The sequence below is a fragment of the Eublepharis macularius genome, chromosome 19 (genome assembly GCF_028583425.1).
Source record: "Eublepharis macularius isolate TG4126 chromosome 19, MPM_Emac_v1.0, whole genome shotgun sequence".
Lineage (NCBI taxonomy): Eukaryota > Metazoa > Chordata > Lepidosauria > Squamata > Eublepharidae > Eublepharis > Eublepharis macularius.
This window is the reverse complement of record NC_072808.1, coordinates 1,085,426-1,104,254: the sequence shown is the minus strand read 5'-3', so window position 1 is coordinate 1,104,254 and position 18,829 is coordinate 1,085,426. Positions and strand designations below refer to the sequence as shown.

The 18,829-nt window shown below is 48.4% G+C and overlaps 1 protein-coding gene across 1 annotated transcript; it reads right to left on the bottom strand.

Annotated features, from left to right (window-relative positions):
• Positions 1-4: 4 nt before the first annotated feature.
• On the bottom strand, positions 5-13,715 carry MCRS1 (microspherule protein 1). The gene is made up of 14 exons (XM_055003324.1): positions 13,621-13,715; positions 10,758-10,887; positions 9,819-9,957; positions 8,910-9,068; positions 8,397-8,506; positions 7,177-7,285; positions 6,670-6,808; positions 6,502-6,577; positions 5,965-5,993; positions 4,757-4,849; positions 4,450-4,532; positions 2,281-2,368; positions 1,233-1,360; positions 5-818 (listed from the first exon to the last, which is right to left on the bottom strand). Exons 2-14 carry the CDS (start codon positions 10,865-10,867, stop codon positions 732-734), a joined length of 1,350 nt encoding a protein of 449 aa, XP_054859299.1. The 5' UTR covers positions 10,868-10,887; positions 13,621-13,715; the 3' UTR covers positions 5-731.
• Between the last annotated feature and the right edge of the window lie 5,114 nt (positions 13,716-18,829).

Sequence of the window (18,829 nt, the reverse complement as noted above, 5' to 3'; positions counted from 1 at the left end):
ACACTGGCATTTACACACATTGTTGTTCTTTTGGTCAGACTCTTACACAGCTAAATATACATTGGACAAGGTGGCCTTCTACCTTAGGTGATGCATCCATTTTTCTGACCAGCTCCTGTTCTCTGCTCAAGTTTCACTCTCAGCTCTGAACTCTAGAATAGCCCTCAGGTACGGTGAAGAAAGGTAAAATGTTAATGAGCAAACAATGAAAGATACACAGCTTATCCTCGGAAGATCCTCTGCTTCAAATCAGCAACACAGGATTCCCCTCCCGCGCAAACATTATTTTTGGCAGGAGCTAGAAAGTGGTGAAGCACAGAAGCCAGGGGCCACGAATGCACCACGGAGCAGATGAGATGGATGACAATTTCATTAGCCGACTGGGTCCGCACGCTCCCCGTTTTCCTTCCCCGAACCCTCCGTGGAATCTCCTGTCACTCTTGCGGCTGCAGGTGTTCGAGCTCAACTGCCTGGCGAACTGAGCCAGCAAAAGCAGCAAGGCCTCTCCTACACACCCAGCGGGCCTCAAGCAAGGTGCCTTTGCTGACGAGAGACTTCTTGTCGCTTCACTCCTTTCCCAAAGAGAAACGTCCCCCGAGAGGTTTCGGCTCAGGGGCAGGGTGGGCGGCAGGAAATTGCATCAGCAGCGCAGGGCATGAGAGGCTCCCGCTGGCGGGGCAGAGGACCCACCCGGCGTCCCAGGCTTTGATCCTTTGGTTTTGATCTGGGCCTCAAGGCTGGGCAATTTTGGCAGCCTCGGCCTTGATCAGCGCTATCAGGTCCTGGTTGATGAGGAAGACAAAGCGCAGGCTGGCAATCTAGGGAAGGAAGGACAGAGAGGTGGTTAATCTGAGGAGGAGGAGGGGGCAGGGCACAGCTTTTCGTTTTCCAAACGCATTCCTGCTCTGACCACTTCTTCATCTCCTCTCGAGGCCCGTCCACCACTGAGAGGATCTATGACATCACCCTCACAAGCACAAAAACTAACCACACCCCAAGCTGACCTGAAGCCTTATCTTGCTCGCCGTAGTTTTTTGTGCTTCCCAGTTAGCATTAGAAGGGCGGAGCAGCCCTTTGCCTGCCCGCTCTTCCTTCAGGAGCAGGAACGTTGGTGCAACATCAGAAGCAGGGGCCGCCGTGAACTGCGGGCACCCAACGTCAGGCAGCCCCTGCCGGTGGCTCTCCTGGCCCTTGCGTGGCTAAACGGTTTCCCCCCAAGCCCCAGGACTCACCTCCACCACCGAGTTGTTGCTCAGCTTCCACTTGCTGCCGCAGAGCACGGGGCGCCCGTCGACATAAATGGGCCGTCGGCCTTCGTTGGCCAAGAAGAAGTCCCCGTTGTTCTTCAGTTTAATGACGCCTGCAAATGCCAAGAGGCGGGGGGGGGGGGGGAGAACCGGCCTTCAAAAGGAGGAACGGGCGGAAGCCGCTGCGGCTGCTCGTAGAAATACCTCCCGCAATGAAGCCAAAGCCAGTTAGTAAGTGGCGGGTAGGGTACAGTCATACTCTAAAAGTTAAAAGGCTTTTTTTTAAAAGACTACCCACATTTAAAACACTGTAGGAAGCCGAAAAATGCCAACCAATTTTACTGTTTTGGGATTGTGTTTCTTAATACTACAACGCTGACTGCAGGTCACAGAACTGTAACAAATGAATTGAGGACTTAATGGAAATATCAGCTGCCTGCTCCAGTTTGAAGTCACTTGCGCAGCCCTAAAATCCCACTGTGATCCTCCCAGCAAAAAACCCAAAGTATCTGGTACCGGGCATCAAGGGCCAGGGTGAGAATCCAGTCCCCCGTGTGGTTTCACATCCCTACACAGCAGGGCTTTTTTTCCGGGAAAAGAAGTGGTGGAACTCAGTGGGTTGCCAGCACAGGGGGCAACTCCTGGCAGGAGGTGGTTCCCCTGGTACCACATGCGCAAAGTGCACACACGCTTCTGGGACACTTTGGGTCAGCTGGAACAAGGGGAGGAGTTTTTAAAAATTTAATTGCACTCAGCAAAAATGGTCACATGTCTGGTGGCCCCACCCCATGCTCTCTAGAGAAAGGCGATCTCAACTCCCCTCTGTCTGGAGATCAGGGGGCGGGGCCACCAGACATGTGACCATTTTCAAGAGGTGCCAGGACTCCGTTCCCCCGCGTTCCGGCTGAAAAAAAGCCCTGCTACACAGAGAATAGAAGTCTTCTTTCTCCTTCAGCTCTATCACTGTTTTCACACAGTCTGCCCCGCAAACCTTTCCCCAGTCTCTCAGAGGCAGCAATCAACCCTCGGGTACCTTGTTTGCGAGAGATCTTCCAGGCTGGGCCCTCCAACGCTAGATCCACATCAATCTGATTGTCTTTGGTGGCCCTGCCAAGAGTGATCTGGAAGAGGAAGAATATTCACAATGTTAAATCGAGGGAACCAGAATTCTGCTCCCAGAAAATTACAATAGTAACAACAACAACAACAACTTTCGATTTATATACCACCCTTCAGGACAACTTAATACCCACGCAGAGCAGTTTACAAAGTATGTCATTATTATCCCCACAACAACAAACACCCTGTGAGGTGGGTGGGGCTGAGAGAGCTCTGAGAGAGCTGTGACTAGCCCAAGGTCACCCAGCTGGCTTCAAGTGGAGGAGTTGGGGAATCAATCCTGGCTCTCCGAATTAAGAGTCCTGCCCCTCTTAACCACTGCACCAGACTGGCTCTCCAGCAATCACAATTAATTCAGCAATCAAAATTAATCAGGCAAATCTGTCCATTTGGTATTCTTTAGCAATTTCTCAAGAGGAAAATGAGCTTGCCATTTCATGGGAAGAAGCAAAACGGTGTCAGGAGAGAGGGGGAAAGGGTAAGTACAGGGAGCAGGAGTATGATACGGGGCTAGGCTGGGAGATCCGCTTTAGAAGTAGCAAAAGCCAGAGAGTTCCCAGTACGCCGAATTTCGCATCAGATGTCACATTACACACAGGTCAGGACATGTCAGGAGTATACGTGCAGTCTTGTTAGGTGCCATCAAGTCACTTCCAACTTAGGGCAAACATACGGGTTAACCACCTTCAGAATGTGCCATCATTAACAGCCTTGCTCAGATCTTGCCAATTGAAGGCCGTGGCTTCCTTTATTGAATCAAGCCATCTCATTTGGGGCCTTCCTCTTTTCCTTCAGCTTTTCCCAGCATTATTGTCTTTTCCAATGAGTCTTGTCTCCTCAGGATATGACCAAAGTACGACAGTCTTAGTTTCATAATTTTAGCTTCTAGAGAGAATTGAGGCTTGACTTGACTTAATCTACAGCCCGCTTATTTCTTTTTTTAGCTGTCCATGGTACCCTCAAGCACCACATTTCAAATTAATCCGTTTTCTTTCCATTAGTTTCCTTCATTGTCCAACTTTCACATCCATACATAGTAATGGAATATGCTACAGCATGAATTATCTGGATCTTGGTTCCCAGAGGGAAATCTTGAAGGACCTTTTCTAGTTTCTTCATGGCTGCCTTTCCAGATCTCAATCTCCTGGTTTCTTGGTCGCAGTCTCCCTTCTGGTTGATGACTGAGTCAAGGGATTGAGGATCTTTTAACAATTTCAGTTTCTTCACTGTCGGCCTTAAAAGTATGTAGTTGCTTGGTAGTCATTGCTTCTGTCTTCTTGATGTTCACCTGTAATTCTGCTTTGGCACTTTCCCCCTTAATCTTCATCAGTAATCGTTACAAGGCTTCACTATTTTCTGCCAGTAATGTGGTGTCATCTGCATATCTCAAATTGTTAATGTTCTTCTACCAATTTTCACTCCACCTTCATCTTAATCTAATCCAGCTTTCTTTTTGATATGTTCTGCACATAGTTTGACCAGATAGGGAGATAATATGCATCCTTGTCTGACACCTTTGCCAGTTGGAAGCCACGGCGTTTTCCCATATTGTGTCCTAACGGGAGCCTCTTGTCCACAGAAGGCATTGCACATCCACACAATCAGATGATGTGGCACAGCCATTTGATAATTAGGACCACCTGTAACGTTAGCAGAATGGCCCAAATCAAAACCTGTTCCTTTAAGACACGGGCACGCTTTGGCTTTGTAAGGCATAATTCCGACAGATTCTCCTCCTCAAAAGCATATACACAATGAACACCTGGAGATACTGGTTGCTTGTGACAGATGTGGAGTTCTTACACGCGTGACAACACATACATGCAAATCAGATGCTGTTATTCTTTGCTTAGAATGAGCCGGGCACTTTGAGAAGAATGGCAGACATTTGGCCTACTGGCTTGCAGAAAGGAGCCGTTACGCCAAATAGATGCTAAAAAAGTTTTCCTCCAGTGCTGAACGCTCAAAACTGAGTCACTGCCATCAATGAAACCTATTCAGCATCCTGCCTCTGATCTCAGTGCACCATGGGAAATTATGCAAGGCCTGAAACGAAGGAGCCAGAGCAAAGGAATGGACTCACCTCCCTGGAGCGCATGAGGTAACGCACCATCCTCCCTCGCAGCACAGCCAATGTCTGGTTATCAAAGTCAGGGGAACTCATTCCTGGCGTGGGGAAAGGATGGATTAGGCTGGACATAGGTGGCCTTTGGAAGTCGGAAGAAGCCAAGAGCGGCATACCTCTGCGCACAGCACACTGGGCTTTCTCATTGGCTTCAAACCATGGCCCGACTCCAGTGCTAGCCTCAAGCAGTGCCTCCGGCCCTAGAGCTAGCTGCCTGTTCCCCCGGCCACTCCCACCGGAAGAGGCAACCGGTGCGCCTCCTTACCCGTTATGCTGTCCACCAGCACCTGCCATTTGTGCAACTCTTGTTCCAGCTGCCGGATTTCACGCTTCTGTCTCCTGTCGGCCACAGTCAGTTCTGCAAGAAGGAGGGCTGCGTGCGTGACCGACAGTGCCACGCAGGAGCCCCAAAGAAAATAAAAGGCCCAGGCTCTTGAGAACGGCGTCCCACCGTGAGGCAGGGTTCTTTTGCGGAGGCCCAGCCAAACCAAAGCTCGGAACTGGAGGAGAAGCACACGTGCCTCCATTTTTGAGAATCTCTTCCCCACTGTAACTTGCTGTTCCCCCACACTGAAAGGTCAGTATAGGGTGGAGTGCCTTCCACCATTCAAGGTGGTGAATAAAAAAGATTTGGCCACTGTAGTAACATCTAGATTGGAGTACTGCAACGGGTTCCACGTGTGGCATCGCCCTTCAAGTGTGTCCAGAAACCAGAACGGGTAACAGAGGGCTGGCTGGAACGGGTCACAGGGGCCCTCTCATTCCAGTCTTGTTCCATCGGCACTGGCTTCCAAGTTACTTCCAGGCCCAATCCAAGGTGCTGGTGTTGACCTTTAAAGCCCTATACGGCATGGGATCGGCCTAACTTAAGGACGACCTATTTCCATACAAATTAATTTACACACCTGCTACACAATACTCTTCGGGCCCTCTTTTGGGAGTCCCTGTCATCTGCTACTAGATGGATGACAACCTCTGACAGGTGGCACTCCCTCTCCAAGGAGGTTTGTCTGTCCCCTCCTATTGTTACCTTCTGGAGTGCCCTTATTGTTTCAGCTGGAATACCCTTACTGATCCTCCCTCCTCATTTCTTTTAACTGCTGTTTTTACATATATGTACTGTTTTTAAAGGTGGAATGAATGCCTTGTTAACTGCTGCCTCGAGCACCCTAAGAGGGCAGAAAGGCAGGATACTGATGTTTTAAATAAATAAATACATAAACAAAACATTGTGAGTTTGGAATTAGGCGCAGACTGCAAAGCTCAGCCCTGCTTCTCTTCAACAGCCGCCCAACACAGATTCCAGCTCCTATCTGTGATTGTGCTTGGGCTTTCAGGGGTTAAGAAATGTGTTGCTGGGTAGCCGAATCGGACCGGGAGAAGGTTGCCCACATCACAGAGAGCCTCTCACCTAGATTTCTGTGTGTGTGTGTGTGGGGGGGGTCATGTGCAAGGGAGGCATTAACTACTCACCATGCTCCAACACTTCATCTCGTACATCCCTGCGGGGGGAAGGGGAGAGGGGACATTAGGCAGAGCTGGAATAGTTCACAGGCCCTTCTCAGCGTCAGCAACAATTCTGCATTTACGTTGCCTTCTCTGTTCTGAACAGGACAACTGACAGATACATTATCAGCCCCACTAGCAAGCACTGGCTGGATTAGGATAGTTCCACGGTTGTGGTGTGAGAGCTACAACAGCACTCAGCAACAGAAAGCGTGGGATGACCCATTCGTGATTATGAGCTGCTTGCAATAAGGATCCCACAGGGTCCGGGTTTCTGGGACGCCAAACAAAGGAGGGGCACAACTCAGCAGGCAGGCGACTAGCATCGGAGCTCAAATCTCCTCTCTGCCATGGGCCCACCCCAGGATAATCTTGAGCGTTAGCCCACTCCTTGGCCTGCTGACCAGGTTCACCAGCGAGCAAGCTACACAACAGGCCGATGAAGCTGACAACACCGGGGTCTCTCAACAGGTGAGCAGTCCTCCACACATCTCCCTCACTTACTTCAGTTTGCTATCGTCGATCATGTCTTCGGCGTCAGAGAAGTTTAGCACCTGGTCCCCTTTGGGCAGTGGCTGCACTGAATGGGGCAGAAAGGACAAATAACTGTTCAGGATTCTGGCCTGAGCCCCGGCTGCGGACATGAACGGGAGCAGAGACGGGGCGCCTGACCTGTCTGGTCATCAAGGAGGTAGTGCTGCTTCATGAGCTGCCAGTGCGTTTGCAGGACTTTGGCAGTGCGTGACGGGTAGAAAACCTCGGGGTGTTTGTGCAGCAGGTCCTGGAAGGCATCCAAAGAGGGCTGGCTGGTCTGAGAAAAGAGCGACAGAAGATTAAGGCAAAAGGGAAGAACCGTCCGGCGCTTCCCAGACTGTTAATGAAATGGATATTAAGCCAGGGGTCAAAATAGTGCTAGAACGGGGTATCAACTTCAGGTTTTCCGGGAAGGCCACGGGAGGGAGCTTTCTATGCAATGAAATTAACTTACAGAATGGAGGTGTGTGGTCTACTAAATAACATCTTTACAAAACATCCTGTCCACACATGACAAGGAAATCGGTATTTCTCAGAGCAGTTGTCAAACATGCCAATCCACATGCTACAGGGAAGAAGAAAGCCGCCGCACGGCCTCCTGCCAATCCACGCTGGAGGAAAGAAACCTGCGATGCGGAGCCTTACCGATCCCACTTTGCTCAGCAGCTGCTCCTCCGCTTTGCTGAACAGCACTTTGCTCTGGGTGGAGGCCACGGCTTCCGGGTGCAGCTGCCGCATGGCCTGGCAGGACAGCCTGGTGAAGCAGAGAGAGGGGAGGGGTGAAGACGCTGATCGGCAAGGAACAAGGCGGGCAGCGACACTTCCCCGCCCAACACAATCACCTCCGAAAGAGGAGATGGCATAAGCGTGACGTCAGAGCTGCTGCCCTCGCTTTGCTAATGCCGTAACAAAGCCACTGGGGACGCAGCGAGAGTCACCTCATGATAATCAAAACCTTCTCTCACCCTCCTTTAGTTAAGAGTCATGGCTGGGTCAAAACCCAATAAGCATTCCCAAAATAGCTCGACTTCAGGGGCTGCTTTCCTAGGAGAGGCCCGAGCATAGTAAGAAGGCATTTCACAAACCAGGAAATGAGCATCATCCACTCATGTCCGCTCTGCTCTGTTTGAAAACATTTGCTCCTGTGGAAGTGCTAAGACTCCAGTCTTTGGTGTAAACTTTATTGAGAAATCCTAATCTTCGCTTGAGAACCAAAGGGACTGTAAAAGAACATCACATTCTTGTGCCATCTCTGGGGAGGCAGCACAACGAATGAAGTCTTAGAATGTCGTATGAACCTGAACAGCCAGCTGTACTGTGCGGGATCAAAAACGTATCTGTGATCTCTGTCACTTTACTAGCGCTTAAAACCAAATCCCTTCATTCTGCTTTCCTGCTTATCCTGCTTTTGGTTCTGCCAGGCCAGAAATGCTGCGGCGGACGCCGGCTGTTACCGCTCAGAGCACGCTGTTCCTTGCTGTCGAGGAGGGATCTGGGGCTGGGGGAATCGCGTTACCCGAAGAGTCGTCTATGGAGTTGCTGGGGAGGGGGAATCTTTTGCATCCTCCAAGATGAATTATTAAGGAATTCTCATCACTGCCAAACAAGAGAATTACCCTTCCTCCCAGAGCAACTGAGAAAGCAAGGGAAGGGACGGTAAGGGGTACAGAATCCCTTGGCAGCCGTTTGCCTCCGTTTCCCTGCCACGACCAAGCAGAAATGTTGCAACAAACGTAGGAAACTCACTCTATAGCCCACGACTTCCCTGGCCACACATGCCTCCTTCACTCTAACAACGCACTGGAAGTAAACCCTGCTTTCTCTTTGAGACCCACAGCTGTGTGTGTGTGGAAGACGAGACTTACTTGGAGATCACAGGGTCGTAGAGCAGAGCATACCACCTCTCCTGGATCTCCCGCAGGTTAAAGCGGCAGCTGAACTTCACCCCCAAGTGCACTGAAGTCAGGTCATTAGTCTGCAGGCAAAGAAAGAGAGTACGTCATAACTAGGGGGCTGCAACCTGGGGAGTTTGCCCACTTTCTCCCCAGCATGTAACAAATGCCACTGGGATGCCTCCCGACACCTGCAGAGACTCATCTTTGGGGTGTGGCAGCACTGATGGCCGCACTCTGGCGGGGTTAAGGAGACGGCTTTAAAAGGCGCAGAGGTACTCAAAGGGAATGCTGAGCAGGTGCCAAATACCACAGCTTTTGTTTTAAAAGATCCGAGAAAGGAATTAGGCTGGCCTGCAGTCTAGGGGGACAGACTGCCTGGGAGCCTCATCAAAATCACGGAGCTTCTTGAAAGAAAAACTGAGATGTAGCCAATCGGTCCTCCCTGCCCTGCTCCGCATTCCCACCCTGCCCTTGCGCCACTACCTGGAGCACCGCGTTGATCAGCAGCAGGTCATCCGTGGCTTTCCATCGACCCAAGTCCTTGGTCACCTGCAAGGGCTGCTTGCTCTTCTTCATCCGCTTGGCAAGGCTGGGGTTGGGCGCTGGGCTCGGTGTGACTGGTGCAGAGATGGATTTGGACACCTGTGACGGCAGAGAGGTTGAGAGGCAGACCCAGAAGGCTGCAACAGCCACGAGAGGAGGCAAAAACGACACTGCGCTAGGAAAGCGACGGAGTCAGTGGAGACGGCTAAACTTACAGCCCTGATCAGAGATAAAACATTGTCTGTTTCGATGGTTAACTGGAAACCCTTATTGCCTTTCTGGGTGAGACGAGGAAAAATGAACTGATGGTTTGTGGTTTTGATTTTTAAGAAGATACATTTGGGAAAAATAAATAGAAGGGGGGCAGTATTGGAAAAGGAAAATTTTGGAGATATTAAAACTAAAAAGATAATATTTGTTAAAATATGATACGTGTTGTAGAGAAAAATGGAAAATGAAACATGTATTATTATTTTTTGTTTTCTCATTTCTGTCTCTTTTCTTTTTTGTACTCTCTTTTCTTTACTTCTTTCTTTTATTTTCTTGCCCTTTTTACTGGGCTTTTAATTCTATTAATAAAAAATTCTTGGGGGGGGGGAAATGACACTGCAAAGTACTTGCTAACAAATTTCCTTGCAAGCAGAGTAGGTGGGTGCAACCACATCAGGAAAGGCAGGGAAGCGGGCACCAACCAACCCACGAGAGGGGACTTGCCTCTCTCCCCACTAATCGCACAAGCCAGCAGCAGCAGCAGCAGCAGCAGGGCGTGTCATTTCTGGCAATGAACTCGTCATAGCAGCTCCTGACTAGTATCGTACACCTTTCAGCCCTTCCTTGTACCCGGCTCACCTTCTTCTTCTCACTGGAAGAGGGCTCGCTGCCGGAGCAACGCCCCGGTTCCACCCCGCTAGGGCCCTTGGCCCGGCTGGATGATTTGGCAAGGCTGCTCTCTACCAGTTCATCATCAAACTTCTTCCTTTTGATGAACCTAAAAGGACAGACAGAATAAACTAGCCCTATTGCAAGAGGCGACCCCCTCCATTGCCATCATTGGTACTACAACAATACCTGGATGTCAAGTGTCACCTGGAACCGACAGAGAGATTCGGAATTAATATGGTTTTAACCCAGAGGAGTCTGTCTGCAGCTCCAGTGGGAAAAGCATGCATTGTCTGGGAAAATCATTCAGGTCCCTGATCACATCTCTTGGCAGGGCATATCTGGCTTTTAGACCAGCCCGCACCACCCGACCTTCTTTTGCTTATCAGGCACGTGGGTGTGTCTGCAGAGAGTCCAGCTTTTGCCTTCACAGTGATGGCCAGAGCTAGGAAGGGCGTACTAGAGGCCAGTGTCTCTTTTAACCCAATGAGTGCCTTGACGGCGAGTTCAGGGAACAGGGGTTCATCTGCTCCCTTGTACCGGGCTTTGGAGCCATTCAGAAAGAGCAACGCTTCCCTGCTGCTTTTCCAAATCCCAGCACATTTGGGGCAGTTTCCTCCCTGAGGACCACCCCAAACTGAAATGACCACAAGGTTTGGCGGGCTACCAAGGCTAGCCAAAATTCGGAGGCCGTGGATTAAACTGCTTGGCCCCAGTGTCAAATGACTTCATGAAAGTAAACTGGAAGAAGGAAATAATTTTAGTGTTGCTTCTGAGGTTCAAAAGGCCCCACGTCTGAAACAGTCAGAAAACATCTTTAGAAAGGAAGGCTTAAGAGAGTCTAAACACATCAATAATAAAAGAGCCTGCTTTTTCACAAACAACCCCCCTCCCAACCTCACCCAGTACCTGGATGAACTGCGCCGTTTCGGGATGGCCCCTGACACCTGTGATGAGCTTCTTTTCTGCCCTGCCAGAGACTCTTCGTCTTCAGAGCGGCTCGCCGTGCCTGACGCCATCAGTCTGGAGTCCAGCACGTCTGCCATGGAAGGAGAACCAAAGAATCAGTGGCCCACGTGACACTTTCTGATCCCACCAAATGCATCAGAGGGAAGTACAAAAAGACCAACAGTGACCATGCAAGGCCCAGTCCACCGGACTGCGACCGCTGCTGTCATCTGACATACGCCCCTGTCCATGGCAATGACTTCCACAAATCAGCTGCAGGAAACAACAGGTCCATTTGGAAACAATGGACAGAATACGAGAATGTCAGGAAAAACTGGAACATATTCAAGGTTTGTTAACAAAACTTAAAATTGTTTCCATTATTTCAGTAATGTGCATTCTCTGTGGTGGCCACCGATTTACGGAACGGCCTGCCTGAAGAGGTCAGGAAAGCTCCCCCTTGCCCAGCTTTTCACACAAACAGGAGGGCTGAACTGGAAGGAAGTGGTGGGATGTGCTGGTGAAAGGATAGGGACTATTGACTATACTACTATGTACAGCCTCTTGCTTTAAGTATGATCATACTGGGTAGTTTCTGTGTTAATGTCAGGTTTAGAATTGCTTATGCTGTTTCATCTCTGTATCAGATTTTTGCTTGTTTTCAAATCTGCAGATTTACATTTGTATACTCTTATTGCATTGTTTACTGAATATCCCTGCTGTGGACTGTATTGATTTATAGATTCTCAGTGAGAAAGGTGAACTATAAACAACATAATCTTTTTTTAAATTTAGCATATAAAGTGGCACTGTTTGGTATGTTTTGAAATCTGAAAGTACTTTTGTTATATTAAAACAATAATTTCAGATATACCTAGTAGTAATTATATAGGAGGTATAAGTTAATGTACCTTAGATTGTGCCCACTGGGGAAAGCAAGGGATGGGTAGAAAACAGAAACTATCAGCATTTGTCATGAGTCAAAGGAGGATTTTATCTTCTGGGCTTGAAGAGAACAACATTGCATGTGCGTGATAATGCTAAAAACCTGAATAATTTGAAAAGGCCCAGAAAATAAATATTCATAAACGTTGTAAAGCTACTGAAGAGATCAATGTTGTAAGACCCAGGTGTAACATAAATACACCGGCGTGGGATAGCTGCCAAAATCACCACCAAGACCACAATCCTCAAGTCACTTTCCTAGGAGTAAGTCCCACTGAATAACACTGGACTTACTTTTGAGTAGACTCCTAAAGATTAGGATCTCTGAATTTTAAACAGAGGTCTTGTGGTACCTTAAAGACTAACAAGATTTTATTCCAGCATGGCCCGCTTCTTCAGACGCTATGAATGAAAGCTTATGCTGGGATAAAACTGTTGGTCTTTCAGGTACCACAAGACTACAGGTAATTTCCGCGGCGGCAGGTGAGCACGGCTGTCCCTCAGGCATGATCAGAATCTTGGATTATCAAGTTGTACCGCTACTCTACTGGGTACTGTCTGCTGATGTGGATATGCTCCTACTAGGTAGATTCCACATCGATAAACATGTCATGTTAAGTAGTTACACTTTGTTTCCGAAAGATTTCATCTCTTTGTTTGGCTTTATGCGTGTTTTTAAATTTTCTGCTACCATACCTTATTGTATCTGCTCACTGAATGTCCTAACAGTTGTTCATTATTGTATTTTGCTCTGCGAATGTCCAATTTCACATGCACTGCGTAATTAACCTTGGGTCTTGGTGAGAAAAGATGAGTAATTCTTATTATTATTTCTACACGCATTGTAGACAACCACAACATTTTAAGGATATGTTTATTATTCATATATGACTAATTTTGTCCACAATAAGACACATTAGGTAAATAATGGTAACAGCGCTGATAAAATCTATTGATAGCCCTTCACACAGTGACTGCATAAAGACTGCAAGTTCAAATAGCAAACCTTTTGCTTACTACAAAATGTATAATTTCTCTTTCCGTTTTCAACACACATATTTTTCTACTTCTGCAATAGCAAAGAGTAAGATACATGTCCTTGAATATCATGGCATGCCACATTTTTCAGCTCCTTCTCTAGCATGGAGTATATTTGCAGTTTTGTCAAACAAAGCTAAGGTATTCATCATTTTAAAACGCCAAATAATGCTTTTAAAAGTCATGAAAGTTGCATTTAATATTAAAATAAGGTCAGGTGTCATTGGACAGCATAATTCTCAAAAAAGTCTGAATTTTTTTTGTCTGCGTAGACCAGGATTCCATAGGATTCCTGCATCTGACAAAGAGAGCTGTGGCTCTCAAAAGCTTACGCTGCAATAGTTGGTTAGTCTTAAAGGTGCTACTGGACTCTCTGCTTTTAAGACCAGGATTCAAACCCCCTGTGTTGTAAACAGGTTTACTGGGTGATCTAGGCCAATGTCTCTCTTTCCATCTAATCTACCATACAGGGCGGTTGTTAGAGGCTAAGAAAGGGAGGGAACTGCGCTCGCTAAGCTTCTTGAAGGAGGCGCAGGAGAAAAACGACACCCCGCCGCTGCAGCCTAGAAAAAGGCTCCCCTAGCTAAGCTTCCCGCGCAAGCGCACCAGAACACGGCCGCTTCGCATTACGTCACCCTATTGCGAAGCAGGGAGCGGGGAATTCTCCCCCGCCGAGCCTCCTGCTGCGCGTGCGCATTTCGACTCCACCGCCCTGCCGCGGTGGCGCATGCGCCTTCCACCCCGACCAATTTAGTTTCCGCAGCCGCGGTGTTCCCCTTCGCCCTTTTTAATTCTAACCCTTCTTTGAAGCGTTAGAAAGATTTTAGCGCCAATAACTTACCATTCCCGAGCGTTACGGCGACTCCTGCTTCTCTTCAGCGTCCCGCTCGAAGGCTCGAGAGAAAGCAGAATTATTTCCGGAGTCGACGCGAAAAAAAAAAGGAAAATGGGGAATCACTTCCGGCTTGTCATGGAGACACCAAGGGCATTGTGGGCGCTTGTTTGGGGCAGCCATCTTTGTTGAGGGCAAAAGCCCAGGCGTTCGTGCCTTCCCAAGAACGGGTGAATTGCCAGAGCCGCGATGCTGCGGCCACGTGGCCTGACGACGTTGAGCAGCAGCCTTCGCGTCTGTCAAAAAGAGCGAGACGCCAGGAGCGCCGATAAGACCAGCAATAAAGTGTGTTGGTGGCCAGCCTTAAAGGTGCTACTGGACTCTTCCACTATTTTGCTACTACAGACTAACTACAGACTTTTGCTACTACAGACTAACACGGCTAACTCCTCTGGATCTGCGTTTGTAGTAGCAACATACCCTAGAGGAGCAAAATGTGTGGTAGGGTGTGAGCTTTCATGAGCCCCAGCTCACTTCTTCAGACACCAGTTATCTTTGGTACTAGCCAACTTTTGGGGGTTGTCTCCATTCCCGTCCAGCATAGCCTTTTTTAATGATGAAAACCACCTTACTTTTTCACCAATAGATGCACTTGGCGATCACATACAAAGCTCTTCACAGCCTTGGTCCAGCATACCTGCAGGACTGCCTCCCCCCCTCTGTCCCACCACGGCAGCTTCGCTCATCTGAACAGGGTCTCTTGCAGGTGCCGGCCTGCACATGGGCGAAATCAACAGCAGCCCGCACACGGGCTTTCTCTGTGGTGGCCCCTGATTTGTGGAATGGCCTGTCTGAGGAGGTCAGGAGAGCCCCCACCCTCCTGGCTTTCTGCAAACCATGCATAACCATGGCTGTTGTGGGTTTTCCGGGCTGTATTGCCGTGGTCTTGGCATTGTAGTTCCTGACGTTTCGCCAGCAGCTGTGGCTGGCATCTTCAGAGGTATAGCACCAAAAGACAGAGATCTCTCAGTGTCACAGTGTGGAAAAGATGTAGGTCATTTGTATCTACTCAGGAGGGGTGGGGTTGAGCTGAGTCATCCTGTAAGAGTTTCCCAGGGTGTGGAATGCTAATGGCGGGAGGCTTCACTGCCTCAAGTACCAATCCATATACAAAAGAACCTCCTCAGGATACAGTGAAGCCTCCCGCCATTAGCATTCCACACCCTGGGAAACTCTTACAGGATGACTCAGCTCAACCCCACCCCTCCTGAGTAGATACAAATGACCTACATCTTTTCCACACTGTGACACTGAGAGATCTCTGTCTTTTGGTGCTACACCTCTGAAGATGCCAGCCACAGCTGCTGGCGAAACGTCAGGAACTACAATGCCAAGACCACGGCAATACAGCCCGGAAAACCCACAACAGCCATCGTTCTCCGGCCATGAAAGCCTTCGACAATACATCGATGCATAACCAAATTATTCAAAAGGGCTTTTTACTCAGACAGGAGGGCTGTATTGTAGGGAGGGGGTCTCAAAGAGATGCTTCACTAAGGATAGGGGCCATAGACTTCACCACTATGTTGCCACACGTCCAATCTGTTGCTTTAATTGTGTACTACCTGTGCTTTGTTTGCTTTATGTTGCCTGATGTCATTCCTAGAAGTGATTATGTTCTGTTTCAGTATTTTCTTCTACTTCGTATTGGATTCCTGCTAATGCTATGTCTTTTTAAACTTGTATCTATTTACCATATAGCATTGTTTATGGAAATGTACTTGATATTTATTGTGCTAATCTCATACCGTGTAATCTGCCTTGAGTCTCAGTGAGAAAGGTGGACTATAAATGACATAAATATAAAAATAAATAAATATTTATTGCAGAAATATTATTTTTTCACCGTATTATTCAGACAACAAAAGAGGATAAAACACAAAAAGAGGACGATACTGCTCAGCGATCCAGGCTGCCTTCTACCACAGATCCAGCCTCACTCACTAGCATCATCTTGTTTTGTTCCGCCAGAGTCTGATCCTGGAAGAAAAGAATCCATTTGAGTTTGTAGATAGAGTTAAAGTGACAGAGACAAATTGTGGCGATCTCAGCTTAAAGATCAAAAACACAGTGGCATTGGGGTCCACAGGCAGAAACCTTTAAATCAGATGCAAAAGTCAGTATTCGTGATCACCAGCCCCACATACAGAACTGGACTGTATGACTTCAAATGGGGGGCGTGGGCAGGAGGAGGACAGGGAAAAGCAATTGTTTTTCTTGTGAGGTTCTTGCACTAGAAAGAACAATGTTTGCTTTCCCCGTTTGGCATCCGAAGTGGTACAGTCCAGACACAGATGCCGTGGCTTGGATCCACTGGAATGTTTCCATGGGCAGATGGACTTCGGCCCACACAATACAACTGTCTCAGTTCCCTCTTCCTGTTGCAGCCCAAAATGCCCCCCCCCCCTGAAAAATGGCTCCTGGGGGACTCCCAAGAACTGCAGCAGAAGGGGGCGGGGAGTCAAGACTGTTGTGCTTGGTGGGCCCACATCCTTTTACCTTTGCAAACTTTCTGGTGGCTCCATCCTATTGTCTGATGTTGTCTGGTGCTGAGTGCCGTATTGAGCCTAAGACAGCCACTCAGGGAATTAAAATAATTACTCGGAATTAGAAATGGCTTATACCTGCAATAATTTTTAATTTCCCTTAACAGAAAACACCTCAATGCTCACTTCACTAGTTACAAAATGGTGGAAATTGCTCTGTTCCTTTATAAGCACACACTGAAGACAAGCTTCTTCCTCCTCTTGAGTATCTATTGCTTATATGCTTGTTTTTGAGCGTTCAAAGTCCTTCATTTACTTCAGTCATCCTTACAAATAGCCCTGAAAGATATTGACAATTTGATATCCCCATTGCAGACGGAGATCCTGTATTTGAGTCACGGAAACGTGGATTCGGGTCCTCGGCTTTCTGTACTCGATGGGGCAGCGCTTACACTGGCCCTGAGAGTTAGGAGCCTGGGGGTGATTCTGGATGCCTCTTTGACTATGGAGGCCCAGGTCACTGCAGTTGCCAGGTCTTCTTTTTTCTATCTTCGACAGACCAGGCAGCCTGCCCCTTATCTTTCGTCCCATGACTTGGCTACAGTGATCCAGGCAATGGTCACCTCTAGGCTTGACTACTGTAATATACTCTACGCTGGGCTTCCCCTGAAACTCATCCAGCGGTTACAGCTGGCACAGAAAGCAGCAGCACGGGTCATCACCGGAACGTCAAGGTGTGAGCACATAACGCCGGTATTGCGTCAGCTGCACTGGTTTCCAGTAGAGTACCGAATCAGGTTCAAGGTTCTGGTATTAACTTATAAAGTCCTATGCGGACAGGGACCGGCGTATCTGCAGGACTGCCTCTCCCCATATGAGCCTCAGAGGACGCTTCGCTCTAACGGCAAACATCTGCTGAAGGTCCCTGGCCACAGGGAGGCCCGCCTGGCATCGGTCCTGGCCCCAGCCTGGTGGAACGTTCTGTCTAATGAGACCAGGGCCTGGCAGGATTTATTGTCTTTTCGCTGGGCCTGTAAGACAGAGCTGTTCCGCCAGGCGAATGGTTGATGCTAGGCGGAGCTCCCTTGTCCAGTCGAGCGTGGTCTGTGCCCTCCCCGCTAGCGGCATCCTCCATCTGTTGAGCTCCACTGTAAATGCTCTGGTGAAGGTGAAAGAGAGGCGCCTTGTGTATGCGTATAGTGCATTTTATTATGCTGCTGAGTATACGTGTATACATATATATATGTATTTTAAATGTTAGGATGTTTATAATTTTAATCTGTGTAATTGTTAGATGTATTTTAAATGTATGTAAAGTGTAATCCGCCCTGAGCCTGCTGGTGTCGGGAGAGCGGAATATAAATCTAATAAATTAAATTAAATACCTCCCGAATTCACAGTGAGCAAGCCACAAGCCACCACCCACATCTTTGTCATACTCGGCCACATCTGTTTCATTCACACTCCATCAAGTTCTGCTTCCTGATCGAAGGCCGCTGCAGGAGCCTTGATAAGAGATGGACTGGCCAGCAGTCCCACCTTTGAAGGACCTTGTATGAGCTGTAAGATAAAGCACCGCCATTAGCAGGCAAAAACACAGAACGTGCCATTCCTTTCCAAAGCAACAGAATTGCCACAACTTGTCTGCAAAAGTCCTGGGGCATTAAACTGAGTGTTTCTGAACCTGGAGAAGAATTTTGTTGAATGGGCTTCTGAGTTTTTTTAACAGAAGCAGACCATTAAAAAAAAAATCAAACTTATGACAGTGTGTCTTTCAGCCTGTGCAGAGAATATCCTCCGAGTATCACCATCTTTTTTACTGTCTTATATTTTAGACGATAGGAAGTTAGTGAAAAAAAGGACAGAGAAGAAATAGGAAATGAGTTAAAAGGAAAGGGGGGGGAGAGCAAGGTCCAGGAGGTCCAGTAGCACCTTAAGGTGTTCCCGACAGCCTAGCAGTCCAGCCTGGCCCAGGAAGAAGCAACAGCAGCATCAGGGCAGGGGAAGGCCAGCTTGTCAGGCTACGGATGACAGCATATGGCAGGCAGGTCTCTGGACCACTGCAACAAGAAATCCAAGCTCTTGGTTAAATGCCATCTGAGAGGACCAGACCTGATGGCATGTTGTGAGTATGAGCACTCAAGCCTTTTCAGAGAAATGCAAGTTAGCAAGCTTGTTTTTAGTCAGATAGCTTTAGAAAGAGATATGTTGTTTGTTATTTTGTTTGCTTGTGCCTTAAAATCGTGGTCCCTGCAAGCACTCTCCTAAGCTAATAAACAGCCATTCTATTCAAGCCTGTGTCTGGAGTTTCTGACCAGCTGTGTGCAAATCCACCCAAAGTAAAGAAACCGGAGACTGGGAAGTCTCCAACAATACCAGGTAGTTCAACCCTCCAGGAGACCGGCTGGGGTCTGAGTGGCCGGGAGCAGCACTTGGAACGGTGGTCGGGGGGGGGGGTGAATGCCTAGACAGATTAGAGCCCCGCTTAGGGAGGTGAGCAAGCGAGTGCTATTATTATCCCCACAATTTAGCTGGGGAGCTGGGGCCGAGATGAGTGGCTGACCCAAGGCCACCTGCAGAGCTCATGGCAGGAGTGGGAGTCAAACCAGCGGAGTGCCGATATGCAGCCCAACCGCTTAACCACTCTGGTGCAACAGCTCTCGTGTTATGGT

Bases quoted from the DNA above. Each gene is read 5' to 3' on its own strand.
- MCRS1 (XM_055003324.1), bottom strand. From the start codon at position 10,867: ATGGCGTCAGGCACGGCGAGCCGCTCTGAAGACGAAGAGTCTCTGGCA. The intron at 6,809-7,176 runs GTAAGGCTCCGC...CTCTTTTCTCAG, and splicing joins TGCTGAGCAAAGTGGGATCG to ACCAGCCAGCCCTCTTTGGA. The intron at 1,361-2,280 runs GTACCCGAGGGT...TGGCATTTGCAG, and splicing joins GAAGATCTCTCGCAAACAAG to GCGTCATTAAACTGAAGAAC.